The sequence below is a fragment of the Rutilus rutilus genome, assembly GCF_951802725.1.
Source record: "Rutilus rutilus genome assembly, chromosome: 7".
Taxonomy (NCBI): Eukaryota; Metazoa; Chordata; class Actinopteri; order Cypriniformes; family Leuciscidae; genus Rutilus; species Rutilus rutilus.
The window spans coordinates 17,715,595-17,733,497 of NC_140221.1; the positions used below are offsets into that span (position 1 = coordinate 17,715,595).

The 17,903-nt window shown below is 37.0% G+C and overlaps 2 protein-coding genes across 2 annotated transcripts in view; one reads left to right on the forward strand and one right to left on the reverse strand.

Annotated features, from left to right (window-relative positions):
- slf1 (SMC5-SMC6 complex localization factor 1) overlaps positions 1–4,349 on the reverse strand; it is a 37,425-nt gene extending 33,076 nt beyond the window's left edge. The window contains exons 1-7 of the mRNA XM_084413252.1: positions 4,096–4,349; positions 3,797–3,908; positions 2,905–2,983; positions 2,037–2,206; positions 1,904–1,959; positions 1,623–1,776; positions 69–245 (exon numbers count right to left, since the gene is read on the reverse strand). Coding sequence (XP_084269378.1) covers positions 69–245; positions 1,623–1,776; positions 1,904–1,959; positions 2,037–2,206; positions 2,905–2,983; positions 3,797–3,907 — 747 coding nt within the window. The 5' untranslated portion in view covers position 3,908; positions 4,096–4,349. The remainder of the gene's footprint in view (positions 1–68; positions 246–1,622; positions 1,777–1,903; positions 1,960–2,036; positions 2,207–2,904; positions 2,984–3,796; positions 3,909–4,095) is intronic.
- Positions 4,350–4,612: 263 nt separating this feature from the next.
- The window catches only part of kiaa0825 (KIAA0825 ortholog), a 141,340-nt gene continuing 128,049 nt past the window's right edge, over positions 4,613–17,903 (forward strand). The window contains exons 1-2 of the mRNA XM_084414064.1: positions 4,613–5,128; positions 11,681–11,818. Coding sequence (XP_084270190.1) covers positions 11,688–11,818 — 131 coding nt within the window. The 5' untranslated portion in view covers positions 4,613–5,128; positions 11,681–11,687. The remainder of the gene's footprint in view (positions 5,129–11,680; positions 11,819–17,903) is intronic.

Here is a 17,903-nt window from a genome sequence, read left to right on the forward strand (position 1 = left end):
CATCTGCGAAAGCCGTAATTATGTTTCAAAATGAGTTATAAAAGTATCAGAATAAAAATATATTAGACCTCCATTATTACGATGTATTCTTTGAACATTTCCTCCAATTCTTTATGTGAAAAGTCATCAGTGACATCCATGGACTCGTCAGTGACAGCAGCAGCAACCTGGGCGGCTGATTCACAGCTCTCTTTTCCATCAAAGGACTCAAAATTACAGGACCAGTTTAACTCGGAGCAAACATGCTGCAAAAGAAAAAATAACAAAAACATCACTAATATCAAAGCTTAAGGTCGAATATAAAAAGTCTTTTTTTTTTTTAAAGAAATCTCAGTAACACGTAACACTTTACAATAAGTTTTCATTTGTTAACATGTATTAACTAACATGAACTAACCATGAGCAATACATTTGATACTGTATTTGTTAATCTTTGTTAACATCGGTTAATAAAAATCCAGCTGTTCACTGTGTTCATGTTACTTCACAGTGAATTAACTAATGTTAACAAATACAACTTTTGATTTGAATAATGTATTAGTAAATGTTGAAGTTAACATAAAAAAAATATTAATAAATGCTGTAGAAGTGCAATACATTATTAGTTTGTGTAAACTAATGTAGTTAGCTAACTTTAACTAATGAAACCTTATTGTGAAGTGTTACTGAAATCTCTTATGCTCACCAAGGCTGCATTTATTTTTTTCAAAAACACAGCAAAACAGTAATATAGTAATTTTAATATATTTTAAAATGTAATTTATTCCTGAAGCCAAAGCTGAATTTTCAGCATCATTACTCCAGTCACATGATCCTTCAGATATCATTCTTATATGCTGATTTGATACTTAAGAAACATTTCTTATTATTATCATTGTTGAAAACAGTTGTGTTGCTTAGTATTTTTGTTGAAATACAATTTTTTGTGATGAATAAAAAGTTCACAAGAACAGGATTCAATTGAAATAGAAATCTTTACTGTCAATTTTGAGCAATGTAATGATCCTTGCTAAATAAAAGCATTTATTTAAAAAAAAACATTACTGCTAATGAACAAGAGAATACATTTTTATATTTAATATTAAATATTTTTATATTTTAAGTCCAATTTAGTATGAGACTTATGAGAGAAAAATGATGATTACTGAAAAAAAGTATTTACTCGCCATGTAGTTTCACCTCTATAATTTTTAGATGTTTTGCAAAATGCTGATGCTGATCTTTTCAATACAACAAACAAGTGATATAGCAGTGGCCAGGTGAAAAAAGTATACTAAATATTACTTGTCTGCAATATTCCAAGACATTGTTTAGTGCCATGGGCATCAAACTTTTGCACGTCAAGACACACCTACCCAAGGTGTTATGTCCATAACATGCAGATGCACATGCGCTCTATGAACAATTTTTTTTTTATGGGGCCTTTTTGTTCTGTTTGGAGTTTGACGACACCTAGTCACTATATGATTCTGTTGTATGGAAAACAGTCTTTCTTTTACATTCCATGAAAGAACACAACACAACAGGTTTGGAATGACATGAGGCGAGTTAACAATGACAAATGTGTCACTTTTGGATGAACTACTCCTTAAAAAAACGTACAATACAAAAAGTTACTATACCCCAAAAAGATGTTTGGCTACATAGCTGACTTTATGGTGAGGGATTCCACACTTCTCGGCTCTCTCATCGGATGTGTTGTTGGATAACACGTGAGTTACAGCATATGATTTTAGCCAGTCTGTGTAGACAACAGCTCTGCCTGCTTTTAATATCCTGCAAACAAAAAGTGGTTTGCAAAAGTCACATTAGCAATTTCAACATGAGCCTCCAGCTAAATATCATCATTGAAAGCCCAAATCATGTTGTCTAAACAAATTGTTTTCACTGTGTACATCCTAACCTGACAAACATACTCCTCCTCGTTGGATCATCAATGTCAACAAGCACTACCCAGTCCTACAGGTGGAAAAGGGAAATGTCAAACATTTCTTTTAGCGGTTTTCTAAGTGAGTTAACAATATAGTGATGCTCACCTGAAATGCTCCAGACACTGTGCTGTTAGCCACCCTCTCTCTCCATGTTTTCAGTGGATTGGGTATCTCAGGGGTCTGAGCAGTTAAGTTTAACTCGTATGAAGCCTCTGGTAGCCACGACATTTGGTTCACACTGTCCAGAACAAATTCTGGGGTGACTATCCACTTCCCTGAAACAAATAGAAAGCATAGTCAACATTTGAGTTACAGTTTGGGAACATTATTATGTTTTAATGTTTTTGAAAGAAGTCTATTATGCTCACGTATGCATCAAAAATACAGTAAAATAGTAATATTGTGAAATATTATTACAACTTAAAATAATTGTTTTCTATTTTATTAAATTAAAAAATTGTATGTATTCCAGTGATGGCATAGCTGAATTGTCTTCAGTGTCACACGATCCTTCAGAAATCATTCTAATATGCTGATTTGCTGCTCAAGGAACATTTATTATTATTATTATTAGCAATGTTGAAAATAGTTTTTGCTGTTTAACATTTTTGTGGAAACAATGATAGCATTCAAACATTTGTGGCAAGATATAAAAAAAAATAATAATAATAATTTCCACAAAAATGTTAAGCAGCAACTGTTTTCAACATTGATAATAATAATACAGAATGTTACCTGATTTCTGAAGGATCATGTGATACTGAAGACTGAAGAAATTATGCTGAAAATTCAGCCTTGTCATCACATAAATAAATAACATTTTAAAATATATTCAAATAGAAAATAGTTATTTTAATCTGTAATAATATGTCACACTATTGCTGTTTTTCAACAGCAATAGTCAATCAACAAATTAATTATTTAATCCATTAAAGCACATGACGGTCAAGTCTCAATTTCCAATATTACAGACCTCCAGCACAGGCTGCGAGAAACTTTTCACTTGCTAAAGCTTTTTGGACGATGAGGTGAGTTGTTGCCTCCTTATAATCCTGGAACAGAAATATGTTGGCATTGAAATATTGTGAACTGTAAATTATGTTAAAAAAAAAGAAAACAAGAAAAGATCTTTCTCATCTGACGTATAAAGTCACTTTACTAATCTGGTCTACAACCTTACCATGAGATAGGAAAAGGTCAAGAACTTTGAGGTTGAGTTTATTCTCATGAGGGGTTCAATTAGTAGAGAGAACAATCTGTGACTATATTAAGATGGTATTGAGGGCAAGGACAAAATTATACAGTCCGAAATACACTGTAACATCAGGAAGCAATTAGAGTCATTTTTCAGGGCTAATCACCAACACTTTATCATTTTCAGCACACGTAAGACACATTTGATGCAATGGAGGAGAAGGTGGGCTCGTGCGAAATTCACAAAGGCTGTATAATATAATAATATAGCAGTGCACTTTTGAGTGGTTATGCCACACTTAAACTTGTTATTGAATTAGCCTAGTAGATTCTGCAAACAAAATGATACTAGAGCCTTTCTTACAACTAACTAGCTTATTTTCCCCACCTACCTTTAGGTAACTGGTATATTATCATTGAAATATTTAAAACATAACAAAGTTGTTAAATATATTGCTTGATATGTGTGCTTGTGTGTAACGTACTTTCTTTAAAATAAATCACACTTGGTTTGATATTTTCTATCTAATGCAATCAGTCAAACACTAAACTGTCCAGATATTTCAGGGCCACTGTACAATACAATATGTCAAGCAGATGTCATAATTCATAAGGATGTCTCAATTTATGTTAAGGGTAAAGAATTATGTGAAACTGGTGAGGATACTTACAGAGCCCCCAATGTATCTGCCTCCCAGCAGTCTGATGCCCTGGAGTAACTGTCTTTTCTGGGAATTACTCTTGATACCAGACATTTGAAAGATATATGTATCGTCTACCATCCTAGTGAAAAACAGAGATGTGAATAATATCCATCATAAATGAGTTATCCAATGACAGCTTTCAAATAAAATTACATTGATTGGATTTGGCTGTTTACAAACACTACAGAAAGGAAACATCGCATGAAAAGTTTAATTTACTTAAGGGAATCTTCACAAAAGATGCGTACAATGTTTCTATATCTCACCTGAAACAGAAAGCAGTGCAATCACTCTGATATGACGAATTACAGAGTCTGATCTCGCTCTTAACACAGCAGCGCGCCAAATGTCATCACTGGCCATTCGCATTATATCGAACGACTCCTCCAGTACTGTATATATAACACATACAAAACACAAGTAATATGACACTAACTGTAAAACTAGATCGATTAGATATTTTTCCGTTTCGTTGTTTCTGTCATTTTGCTAAGTTTAGTTGCACTTTCAAAACTAGCGTACAGTGTGAAGCCTAACCACGTTATAATAAGGGGTGACCACTATGTTCTAAATCACTTAAATAATATTATCTCCAATTTGAGGCGCATGCAGTTAAAGAAAATGCCTGTAAAAATAAATACATTAAAAATGAGATTAATTCTGAAGTAAAAACAACGAATGAGAAGGACATTATAACAGTAACAAGTAGACGCTCCCCTCTTTTCTTAATGATTTAGTCTGTTCCGTAACACGGAAATTCAGATGTTCTTCCGGTTGGTTGTCAGAGACGCTTTGCGCTTGAGAAACATAGCAGCGCGTCATCACGTGTTTATAAACAAACGGATGCGACGGCTGAACAGTTATATATTCATCTCAGTGAGCGAGCTTGACAGCATGTTTTTTAACCATCTGAAAGCCTTTTAATCTTATACGACACTTTAGTCTGCAATCTGATGTTGTGGATCGATATAAATGACTTGACATGAAAGACACTCTTCCTCACGTTCCCATTAAAACACTCGCAGTCTCCCTCCATTAGTGCTCTCTGCTGAGAATGGAAGAAAAGACTATGAGACTGTCCATTTACTAGAATTATTTGATACTATTAGACCCATGCTTTTAGATTTGATTGCTATAGCAAACACTTCTAAGATCGTTTAGATCATTTCACTGCAATGAAAAGTAAAGATTTGGGAAGAAATGCATCTGACAAGTCTGCTTGGATTTTAGCCCTTGCTCGTCCTTCATTGCTCTTGGATTTAATGTGATGAAGAGCCTCTGAAATCACAGCTTGGAAAGGTACTGTGTACTTTGCGTTAACCTCAGTGTTTTTGTATTTAAGTTACAGGTGTGTGTGTGTGTCTGTGTGGTTTGATAGTGGAGTGTCCCATAAGTGGTGATGAAGTACAATAGGTAATTGCTTTGACAAAACCGCAGTGTTACTTAAGCACTTGAGCAACAGGTGTGCTCTAAGCTGTGTGCAAGGTCAAAGCAAAATTACATAAGTACATAATTCCACATTAAATGGTGATTTGAAACAATACTTACAAATTATTCACAAAAGGGGGGCATTTCCAACTATAATTAGATCTAGGTCTAGATGAAGGGTTGTTGACATGAAAAACTTTCAGGAAGTGATGTGATTTGGTGTGACATGCTGTTCATCTATTTTGTTCATATTTTTATCAGATGAAGGCCATCAAATTAAAATGTCATGGATGAAAATGTATTGAGTAAAGATTTAGAAAGATGGCTGCATCATTGTTTTATTTTTACACATAGGACTATTAGTAAAATCGGATGACGTGAGGTAAGCAATCCTTGTTGCATTATAATGCAAATGTCGACAGTAAAAAAATGGGAAAAAGCGCTCTTCATGTTTTTTTCCCCCCAAAGCATGCATGCCTGTAACTCAAGAAGTAGGCTATAAAAACTATCTTAATATCATTTTAGATTTTGGTTCTTTACAAACCTTTCTTATGGCATCTTCATTTTAAAGTTATTTTATTGTTCATTACCACAGATATTGGGATCTCAATGTTGCTCCATGAGTAAAATGTTAAATTGGACACATTTTCAGTCAACAAAAACTATGAAAATGTGGGTGACTCTTCAAACAGCTGATACTTAATGTCTTTAAAGAGTAATGTCTGAAGAACAAATAATGTTAAAACTAGAAATGGATCTCATCAACACAATTGTATCTTTTTTCCTTTTATCAAAACAACCGCATTCAACATATTTGAATAATATTGCTGTGCAAATTACTAAACATACACTGAAATGGCCAAGTTGAGGCACATTAACTTCCTTTCAGACATTTGTAGAAGTAGGCTACATTTCTGAAATACAAAAGTGAAAGCCAAAATATTAAAAGTAATGAATGCATTTTTTACTGACTATTCCACTATTTTGTAGAGAGGTATCAAAATGTCAAATTTCTTATGCTAACGGTGACAGGTCAAAATTAAGGAAAAACACTTCTTGTGTTTGAATGCCTGTAACTCAAGAAGTATTAAAGATATCGTAACACTTTATAGTAGGGTAATTCCGTGTCAAATCAACCTTTTCAGAAACTTCCCCATCTCAAATTTTTGATTTTGTTAATATTTTTTTATTCTATGCAATAGTGATGAAAGCCAAAATATTAAATGTCACAGATGTATAATCACTGAGTTATCCACTATTTTGTAGCTCTAGGGGGTTCAAAATGACACTTTTCACCTGAGATTTGGAGCTAAATTAAAGGGTGAAAAGATGGCAGCATCAATATTTTATTTAAAAAAAAGTTTTCTCAAGTTCGCATGCCTGTAACTCAAGAAGTATTAAGGCCCTTGATTCTTCAGTGCCAGTTGTACACATTTTGAGTGGTCAAAAACCAAATGTGGGTCACTTTGCATACAGCTGATACTTTTTTCTTTTAAAAGAGAAAACTAGAAAGGTTTTTCTATCATCACAATTGCATAGAACATACCTGTCTGAGTGCCATAAATAAAGTTTGCATTCCCGTAACTTTAGTAGGTATTCATAGGTATTCAAGATATCTTAATATCCTTCTAGATTCTGATAATAAACTTTTCTTTTGAAACCTTCATTTTCAAAGCCCTACTATAGTTCAGTCCCATAGATATGAGGATCTCAAAGCAGTTGAATGTTCAAATAGTTGAATTTGACCTATTTTCAGTGATCGAAAACCAAATGTGGTTCACTTTGCACACAGCTGATACGCACTGCATTTAAAGGGCAATGTCTGAAGAATAACTAAGGTTTGAACTAGAAATGTAGGCTATCTTGTTTCCCTCTATCAAAATAATTGCATAAAACATAACCGTACCAAAAATCTACTGAAAATGGTTAGGTTGATGCACATTAACTTGCTCTCAAAAGTGTATTTATAAGAATCTTTATCTGAATCAGTTCTAGGGATATTTGGAAGATGGGATTTTGTTCATTTTAACAGCATCTGAAGCTACCAAGAGTTCAAATACGTAGTATCGTAACTATACGTTACCTCATTGACATCCCTATATGAGATTGAAACATATAGGGCCTTAAACATGAAGATTCCAAAAGAAAAGTTTCATAGAAACAAGAATCTAAAATGACATTAAGATATCTTTAACACTTCTTGAATTAAAGACATGTAGCCTAAACTTTGGAAAATGTTTGTTTTTGGCTCTCAGAGAGGTGTGCTGTATTCAATTGTTTTGATAGAGGGAAACGAGATACATTTCTAGTTTCAGTATTAGGCCTATTTGTTTTTCAGACATTTTTCTTTAAACACATTAGCCTAACTATATCAGCTTTTTTAAAAGTTACCTACATTTGATTCTTGACCATTGAAATGGGTCAAATTCAACAATTTTAACATGGAGCTGCTGCTTTGAGATCCCCATATCTATGAGATTGAACCGTATAGGGCCTTAAAAATGAAGATTCCAAAAGAAAAGTTGAGAAAATACAGTATCTTGAATACTTTAAGAGTGACAACTTTAGAAAAAGAATAGGCCTATTTATGGCACTCAGAAAGGTATATTCTATGCAACTGAGCTGATAGAAAAACATGAGATACATTTCATTTTAACATTATTTGTTCTTTAGATTCCTCTTTAAAAAAAAGAAAAAGAAAAAAGTATGTATGCAAAGTGACCCACATTTGGTTTTTGACCACTGACAATTGACCAGTTTACTCATGGAGCCGCATTAAGATCTCCATATCTCTGGGATTGAACCATCAAGGGCCTTTAAATGAAGATACCAAAAGGAAAGTTTGTTAAGACCCAGAATCTAAACTGGTCTCATCTGAAGTAACATGAACAAACAATGAGCAGCTGTATTCTTATTAACTAACATTAACAAAGATTAACAAATACAGTAACACATGTTTTGCTTATGATCAGTTCATGTTAGTTAATACATTAGGCTAACTAATGTTAAAAAATGAAACCTTATTGTGAAGTGTTACCAAGATATCTTAGTATCCTTTTATATTTTGTTTTTTTTACAAGCATTTCTTTTGGTATTTTAATTTTACGGCTCTATGATTCAATCCCAGATATGGAGATCTTAATGCGGTTCCACGAGTAAACACATTTGCAATGGCCAAAAACCAAATGTGGGTCACTTTGCAAACAGCTGATACTTTTTAAAGATTAATATCTGAACAACAAATAATGTTGAAACTAGAAATGGATCTTTTTTTTTTTTTTATCAACACAATTGCATAGAATATACCTGTCTGAGCGGACCATTATTCCATTCAGAAGTCGTCATTTAGCAAAAAACAACAACATGCACATAGGCAATAAACACAACCCTCACGCAGACTGGATTTATTTCCCCGGAACTTTTTTCTTACTTTCGTCCAATTCTTTTCTTTCCTTTTTCATGTTCACCTGCATTGTATGAACTATGAATATTGTGCAGTTTGGCCTGTCTCAACATGCAGCCAACAACCTTCTCACCATTTTAGAGTAAAACAATGCACTTCTTTAATATATTTAATATCCCAAAAGCTTTATTTATGAGTTTTGGGAGCTACAACATGATAAGAAAAACCTTTTTTAGGCGGTTTTAAAGCAGAGGCACTGGCTGCTTAATATTTCACACCACTACCTCCAGTCTGCGTGGGGAACAGTTTGTAAGGGTAGACATGCAGAGAAACACTAGTGTGTCTTTAAGTGTCGAGAGAATACATCTGCCCCAGCTCTCTCTCCCTCTCTCACACACACACACACACACACACACACACACACACACACTTATGCACAACACCAGCTCTCTTCCTTGTATGGCAGCTTTCAGAACTACTCTGGGACTCCACAACATTTGAGTTCAAAATAGATAACAAGACAAAGGAAATGGAGGGTGCATCTGCCTAATTGGGCCCTATGTGGTGACAGCATGAACCTGACACTTTTCCCACAACTCTCATGTGGATGAGACACGGGCGATGATGCGCATCCCTTTGTAACATCGGCTACACACACTCGTGCGCGCGCACAGACATTGACGCAGACGGTCCCAGTGTAATTACACTGTTTGGTTCCTAATCCTATGTCTTAAAAACCTACACAAGTCACTTTCTCTCTCTTCACTCTTTCCCCTTAGACAGTAGTCGGAGCTTGAATAGAGTTTAGAAAATAATAACATGCAAGCTTAACTTCGGAGTCTGTCAAGTAAGGGAAATAATATTTGTCCAGCTGGACAGCCTTTCCCTTTGTGCGGGCTAAATTAATGTTGAGATTTCTGTCTGCGAGAGGAGAAAGGGCTGTCGTGTCTGAGAGGAAGTGCGAGCTGTTTGGTGTTTGACAGGGATTATTAAAATCAGCCCAGATGAAGGGGAGAAGGGCGCCAGCAAAGCCAAATTGACACTGACACTCTCCATTACACTCCACTTGACTTGCGATGACGACGTTGATACAGTCTTTCTCTCGCTGGCACACACTGGATCTGTGCGGAGCAAGACTTGAACATTGAGGGCTTTATAGCAATCTGAGGCCAGATGGATTGTTTATTTAAAGCGAGGGCAAGAAGATGTGTCAGTCTATATCCCGACGGCATCTTGTAATAACGCGAGGCCGCTCTTTCCGATATGCATGTATTACCACCCGAGCTGTACTGTAAATTGAATGGCACTCCAGCTTGACGCAGAGAGGGAGGTGGATAGATGAAAAGCAATGGATTGAGACTAGAAATATTTATGGCAGATGATAACTAGCGCCTTGTTCCAGCTGCGCTTTGACGCGCAGCCACTGATAAGGATCTTGTTGGAGGTGAAATCAAATCATTTCGCGTAAGGGGACGTCATGTGTGTTCGAGGATGTTTCATCAAACATAAAGGCTTCTCTTTTCAAGCTTACATTTGATCCCATTCCGACAAATGCAATACACAAGCAGACATCCATTATTTTTTTCCCACTTCTTTTCTTTTTACTGGCTACGGCTACAATGTAGGTTTTGGTGCCCTGAATAGGTGTGAAATGGAGCTTTATAGATTGTTTTACCCAATACAGTAATGTGCAGCAGAGGCAGTGTTCTTCTTTATGTTTCAATTATGTTACCAGATTTAATAAAATAAAATAAAATAAACAACCTCAACTTTCCTTACCCCCCTTACCAAAAAAACTAAAAAAAACCACTTACCAAAAAGTAACCTCTGATCCTTTCAGTATGGGGTGGGTTTATGATTAATGATGGACAATTGCCAATAAAACATTGATTATATGAAACAGGTGGATATTAATGAATAAATCTCTCTGAAAAGTGCACGCAGGACAGGGGAAAATGCATTTGGGCCGTCATTGGAGTATGGAATGTCCCAGGAAAGACAGAAACATGGGACAGAATGTGTGAGAGGAAATGGGTGGAGCTTGACATCCATCTCCACCTCTCTGGACCTTATCAGTGGAGCTAGAAGGTCCAATCTCACCCTAACCCAAACCTTAAACTATCTCTAAACCTAATTAGGTTAAGCTCCACCCCTTTGATCCACAGAGGTGGAGCTGGACTAGGTCAAGCACGACTCATTTGGCTTTGCAGCAAGCACCACTTGGAATGTGTCAGAATTACAGCATGTATGTGATCCCAAACATTAGCAATCCAAAACCACTGCTATATTCTAGAAATAATCCCAAAAAATGCAAACTGTGACTGCAAAATGTGCACTTTCTGATGAAACAAGCCCTAAAGGGCTGTTCACACCAAGGATGATAACTATAAATATATAAGTATAAAGTTTGAATAATCATTCTAATTCTATGATAATAGGGAAGTCTACACCTCAGCTATAATGCTAATAACACAGAGGAAGGTTATCGTTGGAAACACTTTTAGAATTTCTTTTTTCCAGCCGATGAACAATAAAAAACATTGACAGTCAATCAGAATCTTCCTGCCTTTGAGCATTTAAATCGGCACGCTCTTTTAAACAGAACTTTATCATTCCTTGGTGTGGACACTAATACAGTTATCGTTATAGTTATCTTTATAATAATCATTCCTGGTGTGAACACACCTCAAGTTGCTTGTATAATAATTGTAATTCCTTAACCAGAGCAACTGAACAGCTGTGATTTCCCTTATAGTCTGAATATACAGTATATGAATATAAGGGCTGATGTTTGTTTTTAAAGTAGGAAAGAAAGTTCGATAACACGCACTTACTATAGTAATAACATTGTGCATAATTACATGCAAATAACCTTCAACCAAACCCTAATCCTATTGTAAGTACATGCAGTTAATTAATATTACTCAGTACTTAAATGTATAATTAAACTGTAACAATGACACCTTAAAATAAAGTGTAACCGAAAGTTCTTAATTTTTACCAGTATTTATTTTTTGTAGGAAAAAAATGGACTGGAAAGGTGACTTCCTGCATGACCATGCATTTGTGGAGCTGCAGGTGGAAGGAATCCCTGGTGAGGTGGACATCCAGAACCTGATCAGAGACACAGAGGAGAAACTCAGACTCAATGCCTGCAGGTCAGTGGACTAGAGGACTCACATTTTTACACAATGTTGTCCTTGGAGGTGAGGTGTGCAATTGTTAAGTGTTACAATGCATTCTCCTATCCCAATTTAATGTGCAGAGATAGCTACAAACAGGGCTTAATAATAAATAAACAAATATGTTACAGTAATGGATCAGTGTGGCTGAAGATACTTCACATTGTATTTTGGTAAGTCGTTTAGAATGGGGACCTCCAGTGCTGAGAGATTTTATAAATGCAAACAAGTTAGAAAGTAGAAATAAGTTTGAGAATCCATCCTGTCCACCATGGGAAATCTGATCACCCTATTCGGTCTTAAAGGTTCTGGTTCTAAAGAAGATTATTGATCAGCCTGATCTAAAAACGCATCCATTTACAGATATATGACCAACATGTTTGTACTACAAGTATACTGCATGAATTGCCTATTTCAGCACTGTTTGAGAAGTTTAAGAGATGTAAATGCAGGCTGGTAGCAGTTGTTTGGTGCTTGAGTGGACATTGTATGGCACTTCATTTGCAGAGCTGTTATTTCCACAGATGCTTCCTCCAGTAAAATTGAGACCGCATGATTAATTGAGGCTTGATGAATAGCTTACCACTTCATCTGAAATCAATAAACTTAAACACATTCTGAATGCAAGCTAGAGTTAGGCATCCTTTTTTCCAATTTGATGGACGGTTGTGGCATTATCAGATATTGAGGTTTTGTTGTCGATGAAGGACATGTTGAGGAGTGTCCCTGAACTTGTTTCTCTCGCTTTGTTTTAATTCATAATCGCTTTATGCAGATAATGCACCGTAGAATCTCACCTGCGTCGGTAGTTTTGGAGGACATGCTTCTCATGACTAGATCTCTGTTTTTTTCCTCCTCCACCTCACCTCTTTCCATTGTGCCGCCTGCCCGCTCTGAAAAATCTATCTCTGCCATGCTTTTATCCTTTATGTTGTTCTGAGGACACGCACAGACCAGAAGGGTCTACGCTAAATGTGTTGTGCGTGAACAAAGGCGGTCTTACTCCCCCCTGCCATTAGACACACGTTCTCATTCCTGTCTGTCCGGCCTCTCTCCTCTCCAAATGGGAAAGTAATAATTGAAGATTCCACATCTTGAAACGAAAACCCTTGTGTGGGTAATTCAAGGATTATTACTGAAGGCCGAGACAGTTTTTCTGCCTCTCTAAGCATTAAAGGGTTATTTTGTGTTCTTGGAGAAAGGTGGAAGATGGGGAACCATTATAAGAACAAAGAACCTGGATAATAGGGAATTGCGCTGAGAAGAGAGAGATAGAGATGGGGGGGGTGGGCAGGCGGGCGGGCAGACGGGGTGAAGACCTGGTGGTCAGTCGGAGCAGAGCCGTTGCGGATGGAGGCGGGCGAAGACTTCGCCCTTCTCCGTGACCTCCACTAGGGTGGGCCAAAGCCGTGCTATACACCTGCTTCCTAATCCACTTATCCAAGGACAAGTTCTAGAAAAGAATGGGAAACCAGAGAATTTGCGACTGACCGCCTCATTTTGCGGTCCTAACCCATTTAAGGGTCAGCCGACAGGCTGCCTCCTCTCGGCTCTAGGATGTCGGAGATTTGCCTAAGAGCTGTTTCCTAATTGAAGGAGATTAAGATAGCCTGTCAAACAGCCTGGAATCTCCCAAATTGAAACACTGTTATCCATTAAGCTTTATCAAATCTGACACTCAGGGAGGCCACCGGCAGTACGCCGGCCCCTAATGAAGTGTCAGCCATAGTCCAGCGACGGGAGGCCAGGCTTCGGATTTCACCCCGGCTTACGGAAGATAGCCGCAGCAGCGTGCCAATTTACCTTGTGTGTGTGAGCTAGTGTGAGTCCTGACAAATAACCCGTTGGGGGTTTGGCACTAGAGGAGGCTAAGCGGGCCAGATCTTGAGTCGACGGGATCCACTTTCACGGGTCTCATTGGGTACTCCGTATTCGGGGAAAGAGAGGCCTTCTTTGATAGCTCCTAGATAGGCTATTTGTTTCCTGGGCACATGACTTGGTGCTCACTGAAGCTGAGGCTTATTTGAAAGAGATCTTTTCCTCTCCCTCCCTATCACCCTGCTATTTCCTTCTCCGCTTCTCTCTCCTGGAGCGCGACAGCCCACCCACACTAAATTAATTTTGACAAGGAACTTAAGATAACGTCAAAGCGCTGACTAATCAGTGTATTGGGTTTCTGTAAGGCAGAGAGCTGTGAAACATGCCATCATATTTAATAAAAGACTCCCGTTGCCTCTCTTGCTTTCTAGTCCTCTTGTTCTACCCCACACCCTCTCTCTCTCTCTTTACCTGGTCTGTCATGTCTGGTTTGTGCGGATTTGAAAAACAATTACAGTTTTTGGAAGCGTGATTGGCAGACAGGGAGGAAGCAGAGAATGGGGCTTAAGGGAGCTTTTGCTAGTCTCTGCGCTCAGGGTTTTGTGTGGAGCTGGTCTCCCTGAAATTCCTTTCAACTTCTCCTTTTGTTGTTGTTTGATTTAAAGGGTAGATTAATCAGGGAATTTTTTTGTGTGCGTGTGAGGCTGTTGACTGCCTTTTTGGCTTTATTTAGTGTGTTTCTCTGAGACTCTTTCTCTCTGTCTGCCTCATCCTGTGTGGCTCTCAGAGTCAGTGAAAATTGTGTTATTGGATCTGATAAATCTGGAGGGGGTTAGCACACCTCTTCAGGTGAGGTCAGATGAAAGTGTGCTTTGTCTTTTTATCAATACTTCATAGCTATTTACCGATATTTTTTATTTAGATAATTTTCAGTATATGTACAGTAACAATAAGTTGTAGGAAATCATAACTAATTGTGATCACAGTTGTATTACGTTTTATTCATAATTATACCGGTACCTTTAAAGAGTAATCTATTAAAACACATGATCAGTGCTAAATTTCATGGGTTACATCATGTGTAATCAAGTATTTTATAAAGTGTAACGATGAATGGTAAATAGTATAATGTATTTTAACTGTTGTTCCAAAACAGAGTTAAATAGAGTGCTGAAATCAGGGTAGGAAAAATGCCTTTTATTTCTAAATTATGACAATTTTGATGTAAAAATCATACTAACATTATAAGTGCACCCCAGGAAACATGATAAAACAATGCAGTGACCCATTTAAAATAGTATGAATATGCAAATTAGCCCCACCTCCACTCGCTCACACAAGCTCAGAATACCTGATCCACTAGGTCAACTTTACTGTAGAAAACACTGCACAATTGGCAAGTGGAAATACTGGTTTAATCCAGCCATATACCTTTGAACCAGAAACTGATTCAGAAGAAGAATTGGAAGAGTGATTTATACAGGCTCGTCTACAAGTCGTCAGAATGGTAATGCGTTTCATGTATCGCTCTCTACAATGGTAAGCACATAACAGTAATTAATATGATTAGCCTTTTGCTTGACTACATTATCAAACAGCTAATAATGCGTTGGTAATGTTACACAAACCATGTTCCTGTTCGCCATCTCTGAGTCAGACAGCTGCCTTCTTAAATCAGCATCCTAAGAAACACTTTGAACAACTTAGAACATCAGCGGAGAAAGGCATAGTTCATCATAACATCGTAATATACATCAATGTACCAAATTTTTAATATCAACAGAAAAATATACTTGGATAACCTTGCTTCTCTTGAGACTTCGCAGCATAGTAATGATATGCGTAAGCCCGCCCACTCGTTGACAAGATAGTTACAAGATAGTTTGTGACATAAGAAACACCAGCGAGGCGATTTCAAACCTTCTTTTTTTCACTGCAGTTTTAAGGCGATAATACTCAGCAATGGTGTTGGCTTATGAATCTGCACATGGTTTGTCTTAAAGCTACACTACAAACAACATTAAAAACTTGATTTTCACCACAGGGGGTCTTTAATGCTTTGTATAGACTTAATTGAAAATGTTAACTTGTTTCTCAAAACCGTATTTATTTATTTATTTAGAAAAACAATTAATTTCATAGCCATTCTTGTGATAATCTATTCATATTTGAGGCATGTCCCTTAAATATTTCTTGTTGAATGTGAAACTCTGACACATCAGTGGCAGTCGGGCAGAAGTTTGACAGCTGCTGCTCCTTTGATTGATGCCAGTCCTCATGAGTGCTCAGACCAACACTGTCCGTGACTCGCCTTCAGTGATCGCTGACCCCATCCAGCGTCAATACACAAAGGATTACGCAAGCGTTGGCGAGTGGCGGGAGTGTGTGCGGATGAGAGATGAGACTTTTATGAAGTTTTAGCGCTTTGTGGCTGCACAGATGGAAGCTCGTTTAGACCCTGCTGTTTGAGCAGAGTCCTGGGGCGACGCCTGGCTCAGCACCGGCTCTGAGCACAAATCCTTATTTTATTAGAAACATTAAACAGACTTAGTCAGTATATCTGCCTTTCTGCTAACTCTAGATGGCTACACTTAACTAATGTATAAGAGCTAAGCTAGCGATATCTTTGAGTTAACAATGTTAACAAAAAAACAGGGCAACAAATAATTGGTGTGAACTTTTTCAGAGCGCCCCATAAACACAATAGTTCCTAAAAAAACTGCTCAAAATATACCAAACTGATAAAACAAACACTAAAAGTGAAGTAAATCCACACATTTTAATAGAATTTGGCTGCTTTTGTCAACACGCACCGACTATAAGCGGAATTTCACCTATAAAAGGGCGGTTTTGTTTGTGTGTCTGTGTCGACAGCATCTTTAGTGTGTAAAACAGAATTTTTATGCTCCCTGTTAGCGCTTGTGTTTTTACAGCGAGCTTTAGGCTGTTCATTAAACAGAATGGGAAGATTTGCTTTTCCAGCCCGGTCTGTCAGCACCTTCATGTCCTCTCGTCACACATATTTCCTTTTTACTACAAAAAGAGACACATTTGTTGGATTCCTGTCGGCAACCTTGCATTTTAACCAACGAAAAGAGCCCTCTTCATCTTTGCTTTCTACATTATTCAGCTGCGTATCGTTAAAATTAACAACCCTTTATGTTCACTTTATGTTTGCTCTATTTTTTTCCAGGAAGTAAAATCGTGTCAGGTTTAAATGGAATTTAATAAGCTGCCATTCGAAGGCATCTGGACTCGTGCATTACCGTAGTGTTTACAGCAGTGCTTTGTAAGAGTGTGTGTGTGCGTGTGTGTGTGCACGCGTCGCGTATATACCTGTATGGCTTTACGGCTTTGTGTCACGTCTCATTTTTCATGGACAGAAGGAGACAGAAGTGCTGATGCCGTGTGGTTATGAAGAAGATCGGCTCATCCTGTCTCGTTGAGAGAGACGTGCCACATGCAGACACACACGCACACACAACTGATATATTGATGTCTGTGTTCATTAGGCCTGATATGGCTGATATCAGCTGTAGAGTGAAGAGTACCCGGAGGATGCTGGAGTATAAAGAGACAGCTGACATGTAACAATTGGAAATGTTTCTTACATTTTGAGGGGGTATAAAAGTTATTTCAATCCTGAAAGTCCATCAACTGCACAATATAAAGTCAGACAAAGATTATATTTAGTCTATATTTAGTTCATTTGTCAGACAGGAGAAGGTGAGAGAAAAGGATCAGGACAAAAGGCTGGCTGGATTCAAATTTTGTGTCTCCCAAATTATTAAAACAGCAACTAGTAGTAAATTAAATGTTTACATTTATTATTATTATTTTTTATTATTATTTAGTTATCTTTGTGGCATCTGCAAACAAGTTTGCAGGGGAAGTAGGAATCTGATCTACTGACCCAACTGAGCCAGGGGAACAAATCCTTTAACACTGTGACATATTATGACTATTTTATTATTCCAATAAGTTGCTTTTGTGTCATTAAGTAAATGTTAGCAATGAAAAATACTACTAGTGCTGTCAAATCTATTAATCGCATCTAACGTAAAAGTTTTTGTTAATATGTATATATATACAAAAAATATATAAAAACATTTCTATATTTATATATGTATAAAAAAGATATACACATATATGTATAATAATGTATTATATATTATATATAATTATATGAACAGAAACTTTTATGTTATATGTGATTAATCACGATTAATCTATTTGACAGCAC